The sequence below is a fragment of the Peromyscus californicus genome, unplaced genomic scaffold (assembly GCF_007827085.1).
Source record: "Peromyscus californicus insignis strain IS unplaced genomic scaffold, ASM782708v3 Scaffold_20__1_contigs__length_68692818, whole genome shotgun sequence".
NCBI lineage: Eukaryota > Metazoa > Chordata > Mammalia > Rodentia > Cricetidae > Peromyscus > Peromyscus californicus.
Window position 1 is genome coordinate 54,042,628 of NW_026294503.1, and position 26,852 is coordinate 54,069,479.

The 26,852-nt window shown below is 44.3% G+C and overlaps 1 protein-coding gene and 1 pseudogene across 10 annotated transcripts in view; one reads left to right on the plus strand and one right to left on the minus strand.

The window, feature by feature from the left end:
* The window catches only part of Ppp6r2 (protein phosphatase 6 regulatory subunit 2), a 95,096-nt gene that overhangs the window by 49,806 nt on the left and 18,438 nt on the right, over window positions 1-26,852 (plus strand). For all 10 annotated transcript variants that reach the window (XM_052748640.1, XM_052748636.1, XM_052748635.1 and 7 more), the window contains 6 exons: window positions 8,695-8,832; window positions 12,234-12,299; window positions 15,428-15,540; window positions 15,897-16,010; window positions 19,549-19,675; window positions 20,960-21,112. In XM_052748640.1, the coding sequence (XP_052604600.1) occupies window positions 8,695-8,832; window positions 12,234-12,299; window positions 15,428-15,540; window positions 15,897-16,010; window positions 19,549-19,675; window positions 20,960-21,112 (711 nt within the window). The remainder of the gene's footprint in view (window positions 1-8,694; window positions 8,833-12,233; window positions 12,300-15,427; window positions 15,541-15,896; window positions 16,011-19,548; window positions 19,676-20,959; window positions 21,113-26,852) is intronic.
* Window positions 3,659-3,752, minus strand: LOC128117286 (uncharacterized; annotated as a pseudogene).

Consider the following 26,852-nt stretch of genomic DNA (forward strand, 5'->3'; position numbering starts at 1 on the left):
GAAGAATGTAAGGAAAGGTGCTGTGGGGAGTGTTCACTCAGTGTCAGAGAGACTTCTTGTGTTTAGATCTTGCCACCCAATGACTGCATTTGTGAATCTCATAGTTTACTGTAGCCTCATCATATCCTTTGGCCGCTTTCAGAGTTTCTTTATAATGTTACTATCTCATAATTTCTCTTTTCTTCCTTTATCTAGTGTCTACTGCATTAGAGTAATATGAAATGAACTCTTTAAAAAATTTTATTATACATCAAGTTGAGTCAGGATCGAGCTCCTCCCCTGGTGCCATGCTTTGTTCCAGCCCATAGGAGGCCTGCCCCTTTCTGAATGGAGATGGAGGAGCGGGGAAGGGCACAGGAGGAGAGGAGGGAGGGGAAACTGTGGTCGGTATGTAAAGTAAATGAAAAAAAATGTTATCTAAATAAAGTAAAAAAAATGTTATTGTGCTGACAGACATGTAATACACTTATGTGGAATTCAAGTTAAGACTGAAATATTTAGTTTCTGTACTCCTTACAATAACTACTTTTTCAGTAGATAACACATAGTTGTTAATTTTCACATAATGATATCATACTGAGTAATACAAATTGCTTTTCTTACATGTACATAAGTCTTGTATGTCTTTTCCTTTGGAAATACCTGCTTCATTTTGACAGTCCCTTGTATTATTGTACCAAAATTTGTTGTCAGTCACCCAGGAGTTGGCCTGTTCCTAGGGTTAGCTGTGGCAAGCAGGGGGAGCTTTCCTGAAAGTATAGACTGACGCAGAGACAGGACTGTTAGGGAAAGGACTGGCAGTTCTTTCAAGTCTCTGTAAATTATGTAAACTAGTTTTTAAGCCTTCATGTCTCCATAGATGGGCTTCCACATTATCTGTTAGGACCAATATTTTTTTCTGAACCTCCTTCTTTTCTTTTTTTTGGGGGGGGGGTTATTTGTTTGTTTGTTTTGTTTTGTTTTTCGAGATAGGATTTTTCTGTGTTGTCCTAGCTGTCCTGGAACTCACTCTGCATACCAGGCTGTCCTCGAACTCACTGAGTGAGTTCTGGGATTAAAGGCATGCACCACCACCCAGTTTGAACCTCCTTATTTTCAATCTCATCAGATTATTTTGAAGAAAATTACAAATATCAGATGAGATGAGATATACAGATAAAAGATGAGAGATGAGATATACAGATAAAAGATGAGATGTCTTTTATAGGTATAACCACAATACCATTGTTACACATAAAACATGAACAGTAATACCTTAATTTTGTTAATTAAAATGTTCTTGCAGTGTATGGATTGCCTTTGACATCTCAAAATGGTCTGTGTCTCAGTTCAAGTGTCTAGTGCTGGGACAAAATGCCATGACCAAAAGCTACTGAGAGGTAGGGTTTATTTTAGCTTAAAGTTCCTCATCACAGCCTATCATGAAATGAAGTCAGGGTAGGAACTCGGGGCACAATCCTGAAGTCAGGAATTATAGCAGAAGCCATGGAGGAACACTTCTTACTAGTTTGCTCCCTCCTGGCTTGCTCAGTTTGTTTTCTTATATACCCAGGACCACCTGCCCAGAGGTGGCACTGCCCACAACGGACTGGCCCTCAATCATCCGTTAAGGAAATGCCCTATAGGTTTGCCTATAGGCTGACCTTATGGAGACATTTTCTCAATTGAAGGTCTCACCTCTCAGATGACACAGCTTGTGTGTCAAGTTGACAAAAAACTAACCAGCACAATTGAACCTTTGCCAACCTGACACATAAACACATTACCATTAAACTATAACCTTTTCTTTCTTGTTCATCCCCAAGATTTCATATTAATATTAATACCACAGTATAAAACATTCCAACTTTTTTTTTCTTTTTTTTTGAGGCAGTGTTTCTCTGTCTAACAGCCCTGGCTGTCTTGGAACTCATTTTGTAGACCAGGCTGACCTGGAACTCACAGAGCTCTGCCTGCCTCTGCCTCCCGAGTGCTGGATTAAAGGTGTGTGCCACTGCACCTGGCTATAACATTCCAACTTTTAAAAGTCCCAGTCTTTAAAAATTCAAACACTTTAAAAGTTCAGTCTCTTGAAACTATCTGAAGTTTCTTTCAAAGTTCAAAGCCTTTTAAAAATATCTAAAGCCACTATAACTTCAGAGTCTCTCAACTTTGCACTCCTATAAATAAATAAGTTATATTTTTTCCCACTTCAGAAAGGAAGAGCCAGAGCACAGGTACAGTCAGAGCAAACCAGAGTCCAACTGTGAAGCTCAGTGTTAGACTTCAGGGACTCACTATCTTCTGGGCTCCAAAAGGGGCTTGCTACAGCACACATAATGCAGCTTACAACCTCAGCCTGGCTCCACACCTGCTGCTGTTCTTGGTGGTCATCTTGTGGTACTGGCATCTCCAAAATGTTGGGGTCTCCACTGCAGCTGGCTGCAACTTCATCAGTAGCCTCTTTTGGGCTCTTTTCAGGGATTCTGTCCCTTTCACATGATGCTAAGCCTTAATGTCTCTCTATGACCCCTTTCATGCATTTAAAACCAGTACCAGGGGCTGGAGAGATGGCTCAGAAGTTATAAGCATTGGCTGTTCTTCCAGAGGACTTGGGTTTGATTCCCAGCACTTACTTGGAGGCTCACAACCACCTGTTACTGCAGTCCCAGGCCCTCTTCTGGCCTCTGCGGACACTGCACTCATGTGCTGCATAGACACCTGCAGGCAAAACATACATATACACTAAAACCCAAAACTAAACAAAAAACCAGTACCACCTGGGACAGTCTTACATATCACCACGTTCTTCAGACACAAGGCTCTGTGCACTGACCATGAGGAAACGTTTCCCAGAACTTTGCTTCAGTGATGCCGCACCCCCTCCTCCTTTTTTTAAATGTGCATTGATGTTTTTGCCATGGGTGTCAGGTCCCCTGGAACTGGAGTTATAGACAGTTGTGAGCTGCCATGTGGGTGCTGGAAATTGAACCCGGATCCTCTGGAAGAGCAACCAGTGCTCTTAACCGATAAGCCATCTCTCCAGCCCCCGCGGCTTCCTTCTTAATCACAGCTGACGTCTTAGCTCCAGTTCACCAGCACCAGTTGTTCCAGTGAAGCCAAGGTTTTGCTTTAGTCAGTGCTTATGGTCTCGTTGATCTCTTATGGTCTCCTTTTCTTAGCTTCAGCTGATCAGAACCATAGAGTCTTAACTCAAAATATTTGATAGCCCTGGTTGAGATTTTTTTTCCTTTACATAATATTTTTATTGATTATTTGGGAATTTCATATCATGAACCCTGATCACACTCACTTTCCACGTCTGTCTCCCACCCTTGTGACCCCTACCCATCCCCCCAAAAAAGGAAGGGGGAAAAAGGTCCAATTGTGTTGTCCATATACTCACTGGAGCGTGGTTAAACTCCCCCCGGTGGCCAGCCCCTTAAAGAAAACTGAGTTGCCAGGTGGTGATGGCTCACGCCTTTAATCCCAGCACTCGGAGGCAGAGGTAGGCAGATCTCTGTGTGTTTGAGGCCAGCCTAGTCTACAGAGTGAGTTCCAGGACAGCCAGGGCTACACAGAGAAACCCTGTATTGAAGGGAGGGGGGAGAAAAAGTCCTTCCCCATCCCTACCCCTGCCAGAAGCCATCAGTTGTGGAGAGTTACCCTTCAGCATCCTAAAAATATGGAACGCATGTCATGCTTGCGCAGGAGCCGTGCTAGTCTTCTCTGTATCTGTCCAATTTTAGTCTATGTGCTGCCAAAGCGAGCACCCCTGTTGAGTCTCTGAAACTTCACAAGGCAGGCCTCTATTGTCTGCACTGCTCTCAACATGCTCCAAGTTCCCACAAAACAGCTTATCAAGCTTTGAACACGCAATGGCTTCTCTAGCCCAACGTTTCAGAGTTCTACAGACCGTCCAAACAATGGTCAGGTCTGTCAGCAGTGTCCCACAAACCTGATACCAATTTCTGTCTTAAGGTTTCTGTTGCTGTGATAAAACACCAAGAGCAACTTGCAGAAGGAAAGGGTTTATTTCAGCATACCATTCACATCACAGTCCATCACAAAGGAAATCAGGGCAGGAACTAAATAAAGGCAGAAGCCATGGAGGAGCACTTTCTACTGGTTTGCACCCTCCTGGGTTACTCAGGTTTTTGGTTTTTTTTTCTTTTAATTATGCACAGTGCCATCTACCCAGAGGTGGCACTACCCAGAATGCACCTCCCACATTAAAAAATGCCTTATGGGCTCGAAAGGTATCTCAGAGGTTAAGAACACTGGCTGCTCTTCCAAAGGTCCTGAGTTCAATTCCCAACAACCACATGGTGATTCACAACCATCCATAATGAGATCTGGTGCCCTCTTCTGGCCTGCAGGCATACATGCAAGAAGAACACTGTATACATAAGTCATTAAGAAAAAGTTAAAGGGGTTGGGGATTTAACTCAGTGGTAGAGCGCTTGCCTAGCAAGCTCAAAGCCCTGGGTTCAATCCTCAGCTCCAAAAAAAAAAAAAAAAAAAAAAAAGTTTAAAAAAAATGCCTTACAGGTTTGCTTACAGGCTGATCTTACGGAAGCGTTTTCTCAGTTGAAGTTCCTGACTCTCAAATGATTCTAATTGGGTCAAGTTGAAAAAAACAAACAAAACCTAGCCAATACAGAATCTGCCTTTGGCTACAAGAAGGATTGGCTGAGCCTATTCTGGTATACCATTTTTTTTTTCCTTATTTATTGTCAGGAGTTACACTAATACCTAAACTGTGTACATTTTGTTGTTTTGGTCTCTCTATATGTTCCTGGCTGCCCTGGAACTTGCTATATAAACCAGGCTGATTTCAAACTTAAATTGCACATTTTTATTTCATGAAGTTAGAGACTGAACTCAGGGCAAGAGCTGAGCTATATCCCAGCCTTGTGCCTTGTGGACTTCAGGACTCAGCCTTTTCACTGAATGTAATCTCATCCAAGTTAAAATAGAGTCATCCAAGTTGTGTGTATCAATGATTCGCTCCTTTTTTATTGTTATTTAATATTGTATGGTGTGGGTAAACCAACATTTATGTGTTGGAGGACTTCTGTTGTTTGTTTCTGTTCTTTTCGGGGGGCTGCCGTCCAGTTCCCAAATAAATACACAGAGGCTTTTTCTTATAAATGCTTGGCCTTAGCTTAGATTGTTTCTTGCCAGCTTTCCTTAACTTATCCTGTTTACCTTTTGTCTCTGGGCTTTTCCAGTTCTCTAACTTTTGTAAATCTTACTCTCACTCCATGGCTTGCTGTGTAGCTGGGTGGCCGGCCTCTGGAGTCCTCCTCCTTCTCTGGCTACTTCTTTCTTTTTCCTCCCAGATTTCTCCCTCTATATCCTCTCTCTGCCTGCCAGCCCTGCCTATCCTCTCTCCTGTCTCACTATTGACTGTTCAGCTCTTTATTAGACCATCAGGTGCTTTAGAGAGGCACAGTAACACAGCTTCACAGAGTTAAACAAATGCAACATAAACAAATGTAACACACCTTAAAATAATATTCTACAACAGATATCTACTGTGCTTTCCCTTTTTATTGATGAGAAATAAAACTGCTATTAATTCTAATAATTTATATCCTTTTGTTTTATTTACGTACAAGATCTTATTATTTGTGATTAGTGGTGATCTAACTTTTTACGTGTATGTGTTTTGCTTGCATGCATGTATATGCACCACATGCATGCTTGGTGCCCATGGAGGTCATAAGAGGGTGTTGGATCCAGGACTGGAGTTATAGATGGTTGTGAGCTGCCATGTCAGTGCTGGGAACTGAACTTGAGTCTTCTGCAAGAGCAAGTGCTCTTAACCTTTGAGCCATCTGTTCAGCCCCAAGTTAATGACAGTTTTATTTTGTGCTTTATAATTTGTATACCTTTTATTTCTTTTTCATGTCTTACTGAGTTGTCTGGAGCCTCTAGTACAATATTGAATAGAGGTACTAATTGTGAATTTCCTTGTGTTATTTATTTTCTTAAATGAAAAAATTTCATAAGGAAGATGTTTATTGCAAGGTTTTTAGTGTTTTTATTTAAATTTTAATTTGTTTATTCATTGAGAATTTCATACACATGTAAAGTATATTTTGATCATTATCTACAAGTTCTCCTGTACCTCAGGCTGACCTCAGACCCACTATGTGTCTGAGGATAACCTTGAACTCCTGCCACCACTTGCTGAATGCCGGCATTATAGGCATGTGCCACCGAATCCTGTTTGTGTTGCCGGGAATCAAACTCGGCTTCATGCATGCTAGGCAAGTACTGTACCAACTGATCATATCTGCAGCTCTAAAGCTTAAAAAAAAAAAAAAAAATTAAGCCTAAGGGGCCAGAGCAATGCCATAGTGGGTGAAGGCACATGCTGGCAAGCCTGACAACCTGAGTTCAAACCCTGGGGCCCATATGACCGTCACATGTGCTCTGGCACATTTATGCCCTGCTACATACAATAAATAAATGTAATAAGTTTAAAAAACCCAACCCTAAGGACCTGGTAGTTATAGCTCAATAGTAGAGTATTGCTTAACATGTACAGGGCCCTGGGTTTAATCATCAGCATAGAAACAAACAAATTAAAAGCAGTTTGTGGGAGTGAGTCCTAGCTTTTTGAAAGTCTGTGTATTGGCAATGGTTGTTGAAATTAGTGAAATGCTCTTCTTATGTTGTTAAACCAACTTTGCATTCCTGGAACGACTGAGCTTGATTGTTGGTTTTTTTTTTTTTTCCTCTTTTCTTTTCCTTTTTGGTTTTTTGAGACCAAGTTTCTATGCATATATCTGGCTATCCTGGAACTCACTCTGTAGAGCAGGCTAGCCTCAAAGTCAGAACTCACAATTTAGAAATCCACCCGCCTCTGCCTTCTAAGCACTGGGATTAAAGGCGTGTACCACCATGCCTGGTTCTATTTTTCTTTTCTATTGTTGAGGCTTGTGCTATGGTCTTTAGTGAGATGGCTTCTAATTTCCTATTTTGCGGGATGTGTGTGGGGGGGGGGGGCGTGAGACAAGTGTAGGTTGTTTTGTTTTGTTTGTTTTTTGGTTTTTTGAGACAGGGTTTCTCTGTGTAATTTTGGTGACTGTCCTGGATCTTGCTCTGTAGACCAGACTGGCCTCGAACTCACAGAGATCCACCTGGCCCTGCCTCCCGAGTGCTGGGACTAAAGGCGTGCGCCACCACTGCCCAGCAGACAAGTGTAGTTTTGATTGTCCTGGAACTCATTCAGTAGACCAGGCTGGCCTCAAACTCACTAAGATCTGCCTACTTCTGCCTCTGGAGTGCTGGGATTAGAGAGGTGTGCCACTACACCCAGTGAGTTGTATTTCTTTTGATGTTCATCTGGAATGTTCATCATTCATATTTTCTTCTTGCCAGTTTAGATAATCTTAAAAAAATATTTTAAGGGGGCTGGAGAGATGGCTTAGGGGTTAAGAGTACTGGTTGTTCTTCCACAGGATCCAGGTTCAAATTCCAGCACCCACATGGTAGCTCAAAACTGTAACTCTAGTCCCAGGAGATCCAACACCCTCTTCTGGTCTCCACAGGCACTACACAGACATGGTGCACAAACATTCATGCAGGCAAAATGCCCATGCACATAAATAAAAAGAAAGATTAAAATATTTTTAAATTTTTTGTTTTTGTTCGTGTGTGTATGATGCTGGAGGAGGGGCACACAATGTGCTGTGCTGCACATATGGAGGTCAGAAGACAACTTTGTGGAGTCACTCTTCTTTTTCTGCCTTTATATTGATTCTAGGGATCAAACTTAGGTTGTTAGGCTTGGTGGCAAGTGCCTTTATCCACTGAGCCCTGGAGTCATCCCCCTTTTAACAGGGTTCCTTTTTTATTTATTTTAAGACAGAATGTCTCATGCAGCCCAGGCTGGTTTGAGCCTGCTATATAGCTGAGGATGACTTTGAACTTCTGATTTTCCTGCCTCTGCCTCCCAAGTGTTGGGATTACTGGCATGTACCCTGGTTAATTAGATTGTTTCTCTCCCCCAACCCCTTTTTTAGACAGAGTCTCTCTTTTATATAGCTCTGGCTGTCCTGCAACTTACTCTGTAGACCAGGCTGGCCTTGAACTCATAGTGATCCATCAGTCTCTGCCTCCCAAGTGCTGGAATTAAAGGCATGGGCCACTGTACTGCTCATTGGATTTTTAAAAATTATTTTTTTAAAGATGCATACAAATTGGTATTAAACTATTTATATTAACTTCTCATGATGGTTTTACAAATTTCCTTATTATTATTGTATATTGTGTGATGTAAGACGGGGTGCATACCACAGCATGTAGAGTTAGGAGGACGTTTTCTCAGACAGGGTTCCTCTGTGTAGCTCTGTGTCCACCAGTGACTCTCATCTCCCAGCTTAGTTCTTCCTGTGCCTTTTGTTTCTGTTGCGCACACTTGAGCTAGCACATGGTCGGTGGGGACTGTGCATGGTAACTTGCACCGTTCTCCAGACGGATGTCCAGTTATAGCACTGCCACTTTGTACTTGCATTGCTGGTCTCTAGGACTCTGCCTGTCTTGGGAGGGATTTTTTTTTTTTCATATAGCCTTTACCTGGTCTTTCTATCATTTCTTCTCAGTATAAGTGAAAGTTAATTATCTTTCTCATGAAAGTTCTTAAAGGAGTGTTCCTTCCTGTCAGGAACCTGTTTACTTATTAGGTGTGTTTGACTTCAGGTGATCATGTTTTTGAAGAAGAAGGACAAGTTCATCAATCTGATGTTGAAGCACATAGGTACCTCTGCTCTCATGGACCTGCTACTACGCCTCGTCAGCTGTGTGGAACCAGTTGGTCTCCGGCAAGAGGTCCTACATGTGAGTGCCAGGGACTTTGTGTGAATGTGTTGGAACACCATCTCATTCTCCATGGGAAGGTGTATCAGGCCAGGCCACCTGGATCAGGAAGCACCAGATGCCTGGCCCCAAGCTCTTCACTCGGTCCCTCAGCACCACCTGTTTCTTTCTATACTTTTGTCCTGCTCCAGCCCATTCAGAAGCAAAGAGCAGAGAGTCCTTCTCCCCAGCACATGGTCTCTTGCTCTCTCCTGCCCTTTCCCTTTCCCAGGCACCCACACAGTCCTTAGAGCCGATGCTCAATGAGGTGTGGGCTCCAAACTCCAATGAGATGTGAGGAAAGTACAAGCTGACTACTCAGACAGGGGTGCATCTCTTTATCTGGAGTGTGGGTCCTGCTGTGCTGCTGGGAAAGACACTGTAGTCCCTGGGGAGAGCAGGATGCCCAGCCTAGAGGCTTGCTTTGTTCCCCATTTTAAAATCAAACAAAGTAAGCAGTTGGACCTATGTTCGTTTTCTCACTCTGAGAATCAAGTGTCACTTTAGATGGCCATTCTCATTGAGCATGGTGCTACAAGCCAGTAATCCCAGCAATTGGGAGGCAGAGGTAGGATTGTGAGTTCCAGGCCTCTAAGGGCTACATAGTGCCTCATGATATATAGGTTACCTACCCTGTCTCATAAAATAAATAAAAGATGTGTTAGCTTTTCTTTTCTATTACATTTTATGTTGTTATCTCTTAGAAGCCTGTCATTTCCTTTTTTCTTTTAACTTTTATTCTTCTCTCATACATTACATCCTGATTGCAGTTTCCCCTGCCTCCACTCTCCACAGATCACCTCCTCCTCTGTTTCCCTTTTTAAAAAAAAGCAGGCCTCCCAGGTATGTCCACCGAACATGGCTAACAAGATACAATAAGACTAGGTACAAACCCTTATATCATGGCTGGATATGGCAACCCAGAAGGAGGAAAAGGGTCCCAAGCGTAGGTAAAAGAGTCAGAGACACCCCCCACTCCCACTGTTAGGATTCCCACAAGAATACCAAGCTACACAGCCAGATGCAGAGGACTTAGCTTAGACCCACACAGGGTCCATATTTGTCACTTCAGGCTCTGTGAGCCCTAAGGAGCCCTGCTTAGTTGATTCTGTGGGCCTTGTTCTCATGGTGTCCTTGACCCCTCTGACTCCTACAGTCTTTCCTCCCACTCTTCTGCAGGGTTCCTCTGGCTCCACCTAGCCTTTGGCTGTGGGTCTCGGTAGATCCAGATTTTGGGGGCGGGGTCAGAGGAGGGAGGTAGTGGGAGGAATAGAGGAAGAGGAAACTGTGCTCAGGATACATTGTATAAGAAAAGAATATTTTCAATAAAAGGGGGAAATAAATAAAAGAATAAAATAAAATGGTGGTTATTCTCACTCTTAGGTTCATAACTCATTTCCTTATGGCATATTCAGTGAATGCAGCATGTATATTAGCTGTTGTTAAGTATTTGTTGGGAGCTAATTTAGTTACTTTTCTATTGCTCATTTAAAAATCTATTAGTCAGGGTTCTCTAGAGTAACAACTTATAGAATGAATCTCTCTATATATAGAAAGTGATTTATTAGAATAACTTACCAGGCTGTGGTCCAGCTAACCCAACAATGGATGCCTATGAGTAGAAGGTCCAAGAATGCAGTAGCTGTTAGGTCCATGAGGCTGGATGTCGCAGCTGCTCTTCAGTATACACTGGAATCCTAAAGAAGGAGGCTCTAGTGCCAGTGAAGGAATGGACTTGGTAGTGAGGTGAGAACAAGCAGGCAAAGAGAGAGAGCTTCCTTCTTCCGTCCTTTAAGTAGGCTGCCAGCATCAGGTGTGGCCCAGGTTAAAGGTGGATCTTCCCATCTCAGATACAGATTAGAAGTGGATCTTCCCATTTCAAACTAAACAAAATGTCTTCACAGGTGTGCCCCATTTTGGGGTCTTTAATTCCAGATGTAGTCAAGTTGACATTCAAGAATAACTATCACAAACACCATGACCAAGGCAATTCCTTCCTTCCTTCCTTCCTTCCTTCCTTCCTTCCTTCCTTCCTTCCTTCCTCCCTTCTTCCTCCTTTCCTTCCTCCCTCCCTCCCTCCCTCCCTCCCTTCCTTCCTTCCTCTCTCTTTTCTTTTTTTGTTTTGTTTGTTTTTGTTTTTCTAGGCAGAGTGAGTTTGTGTGTAGTCCTGGGTGTCCTGGAACTTGCTTTGTAGACCAGATAGGGATCCACCTGTCTCTGCCTCCTGAGTGTTAGGATTAAGGGCATACACCACCACACCTGAAGTAACCAAGGCAATTTAAAAGAAAGCATTTAGCTGAGAGTGAGAGACTGGGGAGTAGGGGTGGTGGTGCTCACGTTTAATCCCAGCATTCAGGAGGCAGAGGTAGGTGGATCTCTGTGAGTTTGAGGCCAGCTTGGTCTACAGAGAGAGTTCCTCTAGGACAGGTTTCAAAGCTACATAGAGAAACCCTGTCTCAAAAACAAACAAACAAACAAACAAAAGAAAGCATTTAATTCGAATTATGGTTCTAGAAGGTTAGAGTCCATGATGGTGGGGCAAAGACTTGGTGGCAGGAGCAGCTCAGAGCTCATGTCTTGAACCCTAAGTGGAAGGCAGTGAGAGAGCACACTGGGAATGGCATGAGTCTTTTGAAGCTTCAAACCACTCCCAGTAACACACCTCCTCCAACAAGGCCACACCTCCTAATCCTTTCCAAACAGTTGCACCAACTGGGGACCAAGTATTCAAACATAAGATCCTGTGGAAGCCATTCTCTTTGAAACCACCACAGAAGACTACATAGCCTTTCACCTTCCACCTTTCACTTGGGCTCCTCATTCACACTGTAAAGCATCCCTGTTGGGGCATTTCATCTTTGCATGAGGAGTCTGACGTGCAGAGTACAAAGTGCACTAGTAGAGCGAGTCTGCCAGCTCTGCTGTGGCCTGACATCATTTCACTGGGTCTCCATTGCCCTTGACCTTGAAAAGTGTCGGCTTCAGCCCTTCCAGTGCTCCTACCACTACACCACAGTCCTTCTGTCCTTCCAGACCTAGGAAAGCCCTGATGCCACAGGGAGCTAGAATTTGTCTCATTTTCACAGCCGGCTGGCCTCTGGACTCCATTCTGCTCATTGTGTACTTTAGGTTTCAGAAATGTGTCCTGAAGGTGGAGAGTATGCACAATTAAGACAGATGGACATTGGCCCAGCCATTTACACTCTTTGGGCCATTCCCAGGGTTTATTGCATCATTTTGGTTCTTTCTGGGTCTAGACAGGCATGTTAGAGTCTATCCAGGAGACCTGGGCACATGAGTTTCTGCTATACCAAAGGACTTTCTTCCATTTGGTTAGATATGAGCAGATACTGAACTCAACTTTTTTCCCCCTCTCTTTTTAGTGGCTTAATGAGGAGAAAATCATCCAGAGACTTGTGGAATTGATCCATCCCCATCAGGATGAAGATGTGAGTGTGATGCTCTCAAAGCCCACCCTCTTCCATGAAAAGTCCCACACCTAGGCTGTTGGAACGCACGCTGCTGGGTGAAGGGGGCAGGGCACTTCTTTTCCATTAGACGCTTCCTTTCTCTAATGTCTAGGCAATTTTGTTTCTACTAAAAATAAATATAGACCAGGTATGGTGGGGACGCCTTTAATCCCAGCTCTTGGGAGGCAGAGGCAGGTGGATCTCTGTGAGTTCAAGGCCAGCCTGGTCTACAGAGTGAGTTCCAGGACAGTCAGGGCTATATAGTGAGAACAGTTAAAATCTTTCTTTCTTTCTTTCTTTCTTTCTTTCTTTCTTTCTTTCTTTCTTTCTTTCTTTCTTTCTTTCTCTCTCTCTCTCTCTCTCTCTCTTTCTTTCTTTCTTTCTGTCTCTCTCTCTCTCCCTGTCTGTCTCTCTCTGTCTCTCTGTCTCTCTGTCTCTCTCTCTCTCTGTCTCTGTCTCTCTCTCTCTCTCTCTCTATATATATATATATACATGTATATATGTGTGTGTGTGTTCATGTGTCTATCTACACACTTATGTATGCATATATTACTTCATATATGTGTATAATAAAACTGTTGTAACAGGGTTGTATTAGTTAACCATGGCTACATGACAAGTCACCCTGTAACTGAGTTGTCTTTAACAAGTACCTTTTATCTCTATTAGTATCGGTTTCTCTGGTCAGGGATCTGGCCATGGTCTGTTGGCTCCTCTGCTCAGGGTCTTTCACAGGATTACAGTCATTTCAGGACTCAGCTGAAAGAAGATCCATTTCATAGTTACAAGTGGCTTAGCAGCATTCAGTTCCTCAGAGGCTGCTAACCAGGTAACCCTTTAGCTGTTTGCGAGGTGGGCTTTTGAGTGGACAGCAGGTCTCACACTAAGGTAGCTGGCTTTAAGGAGTGAGCTGGACCTACACCAGACTTCTATAAATTCGGCTCAGAAATGATGGTCTTTGCTCTAATGCAGTGGTTCTCAACCTTCCTAATGCTGTGACCCTTTAATACAGTTCCTTTTGTTGTGGTGACCCCCAGCCATAAAATTATTTTGTTGCTACTTCATAGCTGTAATTTTGCTACTGTTATGAATTGTAATGTGATTCTGATATGCAGACTGTGTGACCCTCACCTCCCAAGGGCTCACAACCCACCGTTGATAACCTGTGCACTAATGCATTCTTCACTTGAGACTTGCACACCCAGGGCTAGCCTACATCCAAGGACATGGACTTACAAGGGTAATGCGAGATCCTCATTAATCTGAACAATAAAAACCCGGAGTCAGATATCAGGGTAAAAGCTGAAAAATCAGAGAAGCAAAGGAGAACCTCTGGTTATAGGCATGAATACCAGGAGGGGTTGATTAGGGCCCTTCTAGAAGCTTCCCTAGAAGCATATGATGGAATCATAGAAAAGCCAGCTCTCACTCAATGTCTCCTACTAACCTTTCACTATACAAGACTATTTCTGATGCAAGTGAGGAGTCAGGCTCCTCACACTCAAGCCAAACAGTCAGTTCTCAGAGAACACCAGCCAGACACCCTAAAATTCAGTTCACCTCTGACACATGTTATTATATAGGAGCAGATGGCACAGGTCTGAGGACTTAGTCACCAAAACTACCCCACCTGCTGCTGCCTTACATCTGTGCTTCTGACTGGCCAGCTAGACATTGGATTCTCCATATACTCTTCCTTCAGTACAGATGATTTGTTGCATTTACTAGTTTATTATGATACATATGAGCAAGAAGAGTTGTGTAGTGTAATGTATGGAAGAATGGGTGTGGAGCTTCCCTGTCTTTTCCAGTTATACTACCCTGAAGGAACCTTCACATATTTTGCTATTCAGAAACTCCCCAAACCAGGTCTTTTTGAGGTTTTTGTTGTTGTTGAGGCTTAACTGCATAGTCATTATTGATAATAGATTTGGTGAGGAAAACCCAGTAAGGCCTGTCCGGGTTCTTCTTGGACTCTGTGAAGCATTACCCATTCTATGTCATGGAGCAGGAGCCCTCTGGGATAAGGAGGATATTATAATCTACTGCCAGAGTAGACCATTAGCCAGGAACTGTGGACAGAGAGCAAAAAATATATGTCAACATACATAATATCACAGGTGCTTTGAGCCATCTTCATCCTCCCTACAGTAATCACTGTTGAGAGCTTGAGTTATGTCCTAGTAAGGGCTTTGCTATGCATTGTAAATATTTGTACACACATACACTGTCTTCAATCAATACTTGACATGTGTCCGAAGTCTTCACTGCTGCCTGACCGTTCTGTTTTGGCCCCCGTCTGCCCATTGAGCCTACCAAACAGCTTGGAGAAAAATGGTTGAAGTTTAGAGGTTTTCCTATGTTAGTGTCCCAAAAGGTAGAGCCTACCAGTGGTGTGAATGTTGTAGGGTGACTGGCCTGTCCCTGGACCTAAAGGTAAGCTTAAGGCCACAGAGCCAACCTGGTTCCTTTCATTTTCCCTGAAAGCTTTGCAAGTGGCCTTTTTTTTTTTTTAGATCTCGGTTTTTCTACTGTGTGTGTATGATGTTGTGAAGATCAAGCTGTTTTTCTCTTGATTACTCTCATCTCTGCCCACAAGTGTTCTCAGCAAGCACATGTTTGAGTTGAAGGTGTGGGGTCAGAATTGATGTTTCCCTAGGAATGTTGAGTTCTCTTTTTTTTTCTTCAGCAGCTTATCCTACTTTCCTAAGCCCCCGGGACTAATTGTAAATAATAGTAACTGCTTAATATTAAATTTAAAATATAGAATAACATGATCACATATTTAATACATTTTAGAATGTGAACCAAAGGTATAGAATAGGTGCAAAGGCATATAACATACTTGGCTATTTTAGGCCCCATTTTTAATTCCTGGGGATGGGTTCAGTATATCTTAAAAAAAAAAAAAACAAACAAAAAAAAAAACCTACTAACTGAATCCACATCTTGATGGGGAACAAAGCAGACACATGCCACTTTCAAATGAACCATTTCATGAATCTTTATAGAAAACTGGTTCATAAGAAGTTTAAATATATTAGCAGGGTTCACTTGGCTGATGGGTGTCTTTGACTGAGGGGAGCCTGTTTCCCTTGTCTTTTCAGAGGCAGTCAAATGCTTCTCAGGCACTCTGTGACATCATCAGGCTGGGCAGAGACCAGGGCAGTCAGCTGCAGGAGGCTGTGGAGCCAGACCCCCTCCTCATAACATTGGAGTCGTGAGTGATAGTGGGCCATGGTATGGTGGGCCTCACTAAATCATGGGCCTGTCTTGGAACCTGTTTTGAACACAGGAGATGACCCTGCCATCTCTAATTCAGAATCTGATGAATTCCTCAGGTTCAGAGCCCAGAAAGGGATACCACTGGAAGCCCTGGTGGTCCAGGCAGTTGGGACTAGTGGGATTGTGTATTACGCAAGCTTTGAGTATTATCCTGGCTTTGAACCTGGACAAAGCCAGAATGAGGCCCCATCTGGCTCAATGTGTTGTGGTGTCCTCTGGGGAAGAGAGTGTCCTTGCATTATGTCTGTGTGTCTGCTCTGCCAGGCAGTGACCTCTGCATGTGCCCAACAGGCAGGACTGTGTGGAGCAGCTTCTGAAGAACATGTTTGATGGGGATCAGATGGAGAGCTGCCTGGTCAGTGGGATGCAGGTGCTGCTTGCCTTGCTGGAACCAAGGCGTGTTGGGTGAGCCTTTCCCTTGAAAAGCAGCATACATTGTCGCTATGCCACAGGATATAGATGTCTAAAAGGAGCCAGGAAATGCTCTATTTTTAATTAAGTTTTGGTTATACAAATGTGGATAGACACCCTGGTTGAAAGGTCTCCTTTGCAGCTGTAGCTAGGTCCTCTTTGACCTCACTAGCAGGCATAGTTTCACCCTAGCCCGATGGCACTCAACTGTTGCCAGTTTGCAGTATGTTTGTGGATGCATATGGAGTGAGTGTGGTTTTCTCTAGGACTGTTCTGGCCACTGTCCACAATGCATGAGTATGTATGCATGTGTACCTCCTGCAGGACTTTTACTCTAACATGTAGCCACTTGCTGTTTACATGGCTATCTCCCATGCTAGGGAAGGAAGCATGCTGTGTTATTCTGTCACCCACAGGTGCTAATTTCTCTGCTAATTGTTCAGTAAGACACTTTGTTTCTGGGCTGTCCTTCACTTTTTTTTTTAAGATGTATTTATTTTTATGTGTATGAGTGTTTGCCTGCATGTATGTATGTGTGCCATGTGGGTGCAGTGCCTGTGGAGGCCAGAAGAGGGCAACAGATTCTCCTGGAACATGAGTTACAGGTGGTTGTGAGCGGCCATATAGGGTTGGAAACCAAACCCAGGTTCTCTGCAAGAGCAGTAAGTGCTCTTAACCATTGAGCCATTTCTCCAGCCACTGTCCTTCACCTCTTTTTCATCTATCAGGTGCTGTCTGAATACCTAGCATGGAATCCTAAGAGACAAAAACAACCAAAACTTAGCCCCCTTTCCTCCAATGTTCCTCTCTGTCCCAGGAGATTGTTATGGGGACAGGTGATTCAGTATGGAAAATGCATGATCCATGAGGAAAGTGTATGTAGGCCTGGAAGATAGAGACATGCTGGTCAGGGAGTTTTTCTCTGAGAGGCCCTATTTAGTCAAAGATAGTTCCTGACAAGAAGAAGATCCCAGTATTAGCAAAAGCATACTGCCAGTATATGAATAAGGAGGTGTGAAGCTTGAAGGTCACCGTACTGGTTATCCTCAGTATTGCTATTAGAAGCCTTCTGAGGCAAAGTACCACTTCCTAAGACAGGATAAAGCAGGAGACATGAATTGGTGTGAAAGGTTGAATTTATTTGGGAATACAAGTGATTGAGAACTTTCTAGGACCCCAAATATAAATTGCAGCCCAGACTGGCCCTGAGATCCCAGCAGGCTAGATGTGGCCACAGCCACTTAAACAAAGATGATCTGATTTTACCCTATGAGCCACAGGTATGTGAGACAACAGGATATGGGGAGTCAGTAGCAGGGTTTGTTGGCTCAGGAGCCCCCTGGAAGGCATGCCACAGAAGGAGATAGTGGAGGAGGATCTTGATGTTGCTAAGCACTAACCCCCCTCAGCCTTTTCAGAGGACCATCAAACTCCATCAGTGGGTTAAGGTTCTGCGTAAGCAGCGAACCATCCCTCGGATGTTTCTGAACTGTTGTATCACATGTTGGGGCTAAGGTTCCACCTCTCCCTCAAGGCAGTCGTCATAGTTCCCCGGGTTGGGGAGAACTTCATTATTCCCTGGTACTGATAGCCTTGTTCTTTTAAACACGCACGCGCACACGCGCGCGCGCGCGCGCGCACACGAAAATGACAAGAAACTGGGCAAATCTCTTTCCAAAACTACTTCAACACATTAATATTAGTGTATTGCCTAAAAATAAGTAATCATTTTATCATTTTCTCTACTTATGCAACTAGAATATTAATTTCTTCAACAAATCCAGGAAGCCCAGACCACTTCTGAAAGCCAAATTCAGCCCTGCATGTGATGGAAGGAACAATGTAAAATTTAGAAAACCAGAACTAGGACCAGGCATGGAGCCCCATGCCTGTAATTGCAGCAGTAGTGAGGCAGAGAAGTGGGGTTTAGGCCCCTGAGGGCTACTTAGATCCTGTTTCAACGTTGTTGTTGTTTTTTTTTTTCTTTTTAAAAGAGAGGAAAGAACCCGGGTGGTGGTGGTACACGCCTTTAATCCCAGCACTTGGGAGGCAGAGCCAGGCGGATCTCTGTGAGTTCGAGGCCAGCCTGGGCTATAGAGCGAGATCCAGGAAAGGCGCAAAGCTACACAGAGAAACCCTGTCTCGAAAAAACGAAAAAAAAAAAAAAAAAGAAAGAAAGAAAGAAACCCACAGAATCAACTAACCAGTGCTCATAGGGGCTCACAGAGACTGAACTGACGACCCAGGAGCCTGCATGGGATTGGCCAGGCCCTCTGCACATAGGTTACAGTTGTGTAGCTTGGTCTTCTTGTGGGAGCAGGGGCTGTGTCTGACTCTTTTTCTGCCTTTTGGAATCCTCATCCTATAAGGGCTGCCTCGTCTGGCCTTCAACTTGATATGCCATGTTTGATTGATATACATGGGAGGCCTGGATAGAAGGGGAGGCAGAGAGGAGGTGGGGAAAGGGACTGGAAGGACAGAAATAGCTGTTTGGTTGTAAAAGAAATGAATAAGTAAATAAATTTTTTAAATGTTTTAAAAAAGAAAGGCAAAATAGAAATAGTTACCTGTTTCTCTTCACATTAAAAACATTTTTTAAAATTTATTTTATTGGTGCTTTGCTTGCATATGTCTGTGTGAGTGTCATCGGATCCCTTGGAACTGGAGTTACAGACTGTGGGTGCTGGGAATTGAACTCAGGTCCTCTGGAAGAGGAAGGTGCAAAAGCTACACAGAGAAACCCTGTCTCGAAAAACCAAAAAAAAAAAAAAAAAAGGAGGGAGGCAGGCCTCCCAGGGATATCAAGCAAAGAAGGCAAGGCAAAAGGCAAGTTACAGCTGTTAAGTCAAGGATAATGTCTTTACATTTTAAAAAACTTTTACAGCCTGACCACTGTTTCCTCCTTCCTTTCCTCCCAGCCCTGCTCCCTTTTGCACGCCCCCCCAACTCCTCCTCCTTTCTATTCAGAGGAGGGCAGGCTTCCCATGGATATCAACCAAGGGTGGCATATCAAGTTGAAGGCTGGGCAGTTGAGGATAAGGGTTCCAAAGCCAGCAAAGCAGTCAGAGACAGCCCCTGATCCTTTATTTAGGATTTTTTCTGCATTGATTTCATATTGCTTTTATTAATTGGAAAATATATTTAAATCTGTCTCTCAGAGGAATTGTCTTGAAAAAGCAAAGAAACTCTGTGGCCAACCTGTCTCCTGTTTCTCACTGGAGGACTGGGGACCCCTACTAGGGGTGAGGGATTAAGGGGACGGAAGGGTAGCAAGTCCTGTGTCACTCCCCTTGCCCTGTGCTCTTGGACTTCACCAGAAGTGTTTGCTACGGGCCCGAGAGCCTTCTTCTTCCCAGTACACCAGTCACCAGATCGTGTGTAGAAGTCCTCAATAATGTCCCTTTTCAGATTTGTTTTTGGGAAACCCAACAAGAGCTTTTTGGAAGATGCTGAGTAGGTTGTTGACAAGGTGAATGGGGAGTGCACAGGACATGGTACAAATGCCAAGACTGCCTGCTATCTTTATCCACAGAACAGAAGGCTTGGTGGACTCCTTTTCTCAGGGACTGGAAAGGTCATACTCTGTCAACAGCAGCATCCTGCACGGCATCGAGCCCTGGCTGAAGAATTTCCATCAGCTCCTGCTCCACCCTCCAAAGGTAAATGGCCCTAGAGCTTGTTAGGGACCTTGAGAGACGTATGAAAGCGTAATGTATAGGATAAGGCAGAGTATGGAGTTAAGTGTGCTTTGATGCTGCCCTTCCAGATGCTAACTGGAGAACCAACCACTGGGCAGATGTTAAAATATGCTGCTAGCTAGGAATACCCATGTCGCCTCTACTAGGAGAGGCCTGGGAATGGGACAGTTGCAGACTCCCCAGGTAACTAAGCATGAGGTTAACTAGCCTCTGGGTCGGGGCACACCTAGCCAAGGGTGGCTCAGCTCTTGGAGGCCAAGATCCTAGGGGAGCCCTTTGTTCAGTCAACAGCTCAGGGTAGTTCTTGGGTTCGACTGAGGAGGGTGAAGTTCACAAAGGTCCTCAACTGCCTCCTGCCCACCAGGGCTTCTCTGGCACTCTGGCCTCACATTCCAGTTCTTTCCCAAATAGTATACCCACCTGACTTACTGACTTGGTTTTTGTCTTGTTTCCCTCACTAATAAAGAGGGATTCATGGAGGCAAGAGCTCTGTTTTGTCAGCCTCAAACATTCAGTTTATGGAAAAGTGGACAGAGATGGATCAGGAAATTCCTGGATCCAATCTAATGAAGCAAGCTTGGGGCTAGTGAGATGGCCAAGTGGGCAGAATGCTTTCTGTGCCGGCCTCATGACCCGAGTTTGATTCCTGGGAATTGTAGAAAGGTGAAAGGAGAGACTCAACTCCACAGAATTGCCCTCTGACCTTCACACATGTACTGTGGCATACATGTGCCAGGAGCACGCACACACATACACACAGTACATACATAAGCACATAGATAATATATACACATGAACCTTTGTTTTTTTAAACTGGGGAGAAAAGCTATACTGCTAATGAGGCAAGCTCTTAGCTCTGAATGCCCCCAAAGAATTCTGTGGGATACACAACCAAATGTCATGTCCAGGGCTTCAGCCATAGTTGGGTCTTGCTGTTTGCCTTCAGATTGGCACTGCCAGGTCCATCATGGACACTGGACACATTTCATATGCCATAGTAGTGGTCCTTTGGCCTGGTAGGCACAGGCAAGAGTCTCTGGGCTTCCTAGGAGCCTTTGGTCCCCTTATCCACTCTTTTTGGCTATGAGGGGAGAAGAGGGTCCTTCATCCTGTGGATTTCTTCACTTCTTCTTGCAGGAAGCCCTGTCTTGATCACACCCTACTCTCTCCAGGCCAGGCATGTCATAGGTGAGTGGCCTTGTTTGTTATAAGACTCCAACTGGGTGGTACCTCCTGTGTTTGCAGAAAAAAGCAATCCTGACCACTATTGGCGTGCTAGAGGAGCCCCTGGGAAATGCTCGTCTTCATGGTGCACGCCTCATGGCTGCACTGCTGCATACAAACACGCCCAGCATCAACCAGGAGCTCTGCCGGCTCAACACCATGGACTTACTGCTGGTGAGTCAGCACCATAGCCAGCTCTGCTTGTCTATATGTGCCGTGCACAGTCTGCAGTTGAACATGGAGATGGGTCAGGAGCACTGGACAGGATTATTCAGGGCAGACACTTCGGCATCTGAGCAAAAAGACCTGCCAAGGGGAGGTGCTGATAGCCAAGGCTTGATCATGGGTCTCTAATGGAGCACACTGAGCAACACAGGGGTGTGATTCAGCCTTCGGCTCACAGTAGCCTGACATCATAGACTGATGGCAGAGGACAGGTGTCTGGTCTTGTTATCTCTTAAGTCAAAGTGTCCTGAGAGGTGGATCTCTGAGTTTGAGGCCAGTTTGGTCTACATAGTGAATTCCAGGACAGTCAGAGCTACATAGTGAGACCCTGTCTCAAAATAAAGGGTCCAGAGAGAGATGGTCCTTGTCAAATCCAGTAGGAAATGCCCCTCCATCAGTAGAAGCTACCCAGTGGCCTGTAGGTTACTTTTTTTGGTCTTTTGGTGTGTGGTTTTTTTGTTTTTGTTTTTTGAGACAGGATATCTCTATGTAGCCTTGGCTGGCCTGAGACTTGCTATGTAGACCAGGCTGGCCTCCCAAGTGCTTAGGATTAAAGGCATGTGTCACCATGTCTGGTCAGAATGCTGTAGATTTCTGATGAGAGGGATGAGCTGGCAGGAGTGACCTACCTGTACTGGCTCTGGTCAGCAGGTGCTACTGCAGAGAGCTTGTGGCCATTTCCTTGAGCAGGAAGATATGGACAGGGAAGAGGCATTGCCCTGTGTGGGTACTGTTGACATACACAGTCCCTTCTGGCATGCCCTGCAGCCTCTACTTCCAGAAAGCAGGAAGCTTCCTCAAATATGGCACTGCTAGATGTGGTGTTGAATACACTCAGGAGATAGTGGGCTATATGAGACCCTGTCTCTCTCTCTCTCTCTCTCTCTCTCTCTCTCTCTCTCTCTCTCTCTCTCTCTCTCACACACACACACACACACACACACACACATAACACCACCAAAAGTTTGGCACTGCTATGACAGATCCCAGCTTGTATCGGGGTATGTTTATAAAAGACTTATTTTCCTTTTCTTTCCAAAACAATTCTGAATTTTTAAAGGCATACACCACCACTGCCTGGCCCTGCTTGCTTGTTTTTTTAAGACAAGGTCTCACTCTGTAGCTCTGGATGGCCTGAAACTTATTAAGTACACCAGGCTGGCCTTGGACTCACAGAGAGAGATTCTTCTGCCCCTGCCTTCCAAGTGCTGGGATTACAGGTGTGTGCTACCACATCTGGCTCCATCTTACCTTTTGAGACAAGGTCTCTTACTGAATCTGGAACTTGCTGATTCAGCTAGTGGTTGGCCAGCAAGCAGGGATTCTCATCTTCATCTCCCTAGTGCTGAGATTACATGTGTGTGCTGCTGAGCATGGCTTATACATGGACACTGGGAATTGAACTCAGGTCTCTAATGCTTGGATGGAAAGTACTTTACTGACTTAGCCATTTTCCCAGCTCTTGCTTTCTTACTACTGTTCTCTGGTCCTTGGACTAAAACACAAGTAAGTATTCCATCATTGAGCTACCCTGTGGATCTTGTATATTCATTCATCCACTCAGCAATTCTAGGAACTGAGTCCAGGGGCTTGCATATGTTGGACAAGCACTCTATGACTGAACTATATGCCCAGCCATAGTGGGTTTTTGGGGGGAAGGGGCTTCTGCCTCCTGAGTGCTGCGATTAAAGGCACGTGCTACTATGCCTGGCCTTTTTCCTTCACATTGATTTTGTATTTATTGTGGGGAGTAGGGGTAGTGGAGTGTGTATGTGTTTGCATGTGCATTCACAAATGCCATGGCATGCACGTGGAAGTCAGAGGACAACTTGCAAGAATAGATTTCTCTTTGCCATGTGGGTCCTAGGAATCAAACTGGTTTGTAAGTTTTGACAATAAGAAGTTTTACCTGTTGAACTATCTACTTGCCCCCACTTTAAGGAAATCATTAAGCAGAGAAATTGGAAAGCTTGTATATTTTATACTGTTGGTGAGATTGCAAAACAATATAGCTGCTTTGGAAAAGTTTTGTGGTTCCTCAAAATGTTAACTGTAGAATTGCCATGAGATCTTGTATATCTGCTCCTAGGTATGCATCTAAAGACCTTAAACAGATATCTCTGTACACTCAAGGTCAGAGCAGCACTATTCACTACAGCAAAAGTGTAAATAATCCTAGCACCTGCTGATAGATGAGTGATTAAACTATATATATATATATACACACACATACATACATACATACATATATATACATACATATATACACGTATGTGTGTATATATGATTATAAATGCTTCAGCTTTGAAAGGAAAGGAAATCCTGATACATGCCATAATGTAAATGAACCTTGAAGCCACTATACTCGATGAAATGTACCACTCACAAGAAAAGCAATCTGTGATTTCACCTAGATACAGAATGTACTGGAATAGCCAAATTCAAAGACCGAAAGAATGGAAACTTCCAGGGTCTGGGGAGTTAGTGTTTAAAAGGTATAGTTTCTGTTTGGAAAGGAGAGCAAGTTCTGGAGATAGATAGTTGCAAAGTGCTTAATGCCACTTTGTACATGTAAAAAACAATTAAAATGAGAGTTAGGTATCATGTACCATACCTACCATCCCAGTACTTGTGAGGCCAATGGGTAGTACAGACAATAATGTCCATAATAGCCTAACCCATAATGGGCAAAGTGATTTTTATGATGACGTGACTCATGTTGGTACTGGGTGATCAGTCATGGTGTTTTCAGGCACAAAACAGATAAGTCTACTGTAGTTTTATTTGATCTATATAAAACCAGTAGAAGGGGCTGGAGAGATGGCTCAGAGGTTAAGAGCACTGGCTGTTCTTCCAGAGGTCCTGAGTTCAATTCCCAGCAACCACATGGTGGCTCACAACCATCTGTAATGAGATCTGGTGCCCTCTTCTGGCCTGAACGGATATATGCAAGCAGAACACTATATACATAATAAATAAATTAAAAAAAAAAAAAACCAGTAGAGAATTTCTTTCTTTTTTTTTTTTTTGTTTTTTTGTTTTTTTGAGACAGGGTTTCTCTCTGGCTTTGCGCCTTTCCCAGGCGGGCCTTGAACTCACAGAGATCCGCCTGGCTCAGCCTCCTGAGTGCTGGGATTAAAGGAGTGCACCACTACCGCCCAGCTCGGTAGAAAAGTTCTTAACCAAATGAAAGAAAGGCTCCATTGTATAATGGCAAAAGGGAATCTCAGCCTGTGGACTAATTTCCAGACTTGATCCTGTTTGCAGACTTTTCTTTCCTGCCTGCCAGTTCCCAAATAATCAACACAGAGACTCAATATTAATTATAAATGCTTGGCTGATAGCTCAGGCTGGTTACTAGCTAACTCTCACATTTTAGATTAACCCATATCTCTTAACTACCATCTGCCACATGGCTGTACCTTCTTTCAGCCAGGCACATTCATTTTACTTCTCTCTGCATCTCCCGAGACTCCCCTGACTCCGCCTTTCTTCTTCTCAGTGTCCTTAGTCTGGTTTTCCCACCTGACCTTATCCTGTACAGGTGTTGGCCAGTACATTAAACCACTTTATTAAACCAATCACAGCATGATTTACACAGTGTACAGAAGAATTATTCCACAGCACAGAACTCCTTGAATGAAAGAACAACCAGGTTCCCCTGAGGAAGGCCCTTGATAAAATACCTAAAAGTTTTGCCCTTGGCCTTTCCCCAGTCCTTCTCCAGAGGGATCTGCAGCTTTTCACAAGGGTGACTATACACTGGGGGACAGGAAAGAATCAGGCTTTCCTGGGCCTGTTGGATACTGCTTCTGAATTGACGGTGATTCTGGGAGCCCCCAAGAACCATGGTGGCCCTCCGGTTACAGTAGGGCTTAGAGAGGTCAGGTGATTTATAGAGTTTGGCTGGTGTCTGACTCATAGTACCTCCAGTGTGTCCCTCGACTCACCCTGTGCTTATCTCCCCAGCTCCAGAATGTATAATTGGGATAGATAGACGTAGAGGTTGGCAGAATTCTCACATTGATTCCCTGACCTGTGGGGTGAGGAGGGCAACTGTGGTTGGAAAGGCTTAATGGAAGCCCTCAGAGTTGCCTCTACAAGAGAAAATAGTGAATCAAAGCCAGTATCACATCCCTGGAGGAACTGCAGGAATTAGTGCACCATCGGGGACTTGAAAGATGCAGAGGTGGTGGTTCCCACCACATTTCCCTTTCATTCTCCTGTCTGGCCAGTGCAGAAGATGGATTGTGGAGAATGACAGTTGACTATCGAAAACTCAATCAGGAAGTGACTGTGACTGCTGTACCAGATGTGGTGTCCTTACTTGAGCAGATTAATACATCTCCTGGTACATGGTATGCAGCTATTGATCTATTAAATGCCTTTTTCTGTGTATCCATAAGGACCACCAGAAGCAATTTGCTTTCAGTTATCAAGGCCAGCAGTATACCTTTACAATTTCACTTCAAGGATATATTAACTCTCCAGCTCTCTGTTACAGTTTAGTTTAAGGGCTCTTGATTGTCTGTCTCTTCTACAAAATGTCACGTTGGTTCACTGTGTTGATGACAATATGCAGATGGGACCAAGTGAGCAGGAGGTAGCCACCACTTTGGACTTGTTGGTAATGCATATGTGTATCAGAGAATAGGAAATAAATCCAGCCAAAATTCAAGGGCCTTTTACCTCAGTGAAATCCTTAGGAGTCCAATGGTGTGGTGCATGCAGAGAGATTCCTTCTAAGGTGGAGGATAAGTTTATTGCACCTGGCTCCTCCCACCACCAAGAAAGAAGCACAACTGTTAGTGGGCCTGTTTGGATTCTGGAGACAGCACATTCCTCACTTGGGTGTGTGACTCTGGCCCATATACCAAGTGACTCAGAAAGCTGCTAGCTTTGAGTGAGGCCTGGAAACAGAAGGCTCTTCAACAGGCCCAGGCTGCTGTGAAGGCTGCTCTACCACTTGGACCACATGATCCAGCAGACCCGATGAAACTTGAGGTGTCAGTGGCAGATAGGGAAGCTGTTGGGAGCCTTTGACTGGCAGGCCCTTATAGATGAATCACAGAAGAGACCTTTGGGATTTTGGAGCAAAGGTCTACCATCACTGGCAGACAACTATTCTCAACTATTTTATTCCTTTGAGAGACAGCTCTCAGCTTGCTATTAGGCTATAGGGGACACTGAACATTTGACAGTGGGCCACCAAGTTACCATGTGACCTGAGCTGCCCATCATGAGCTGGGTGCACAGCAGCAATATTATCAAATGGAAGTGAGTGTGTGTGTGTGTGTGTGTGTGTGTGTGTGTGTGTGTGTTATCAGGCTCGATTAGGTCCTGAAGGCACAAGTAAGTTACATAAAGAAGTTGTCCAGCTGGGCAGTGGTGGCGCATGCCTTTAATCCCAGCACTCGGGAGGCAGAGCCAGGCAATGTCATCTGCTGCTGCCAAGCATGCACCTCTAGCCTCATGGCTGTGCCCTGTGATTGGTTGACTGAGGAAGAAAAGACTCGGGCCTGGTTTATTTATGGTTCTGTACATTATGCAGGCACCCGGAAGTAGACAACTGCAGCATTACCGCACTGTTCTGGGACAACCCTGAAAGACGGTGGTGAAGGGAAATCTTCACAGTGGGCAAACCTTCAGGCAATACACATAGTCACACATACTGTTTGGAAGGAGAAAT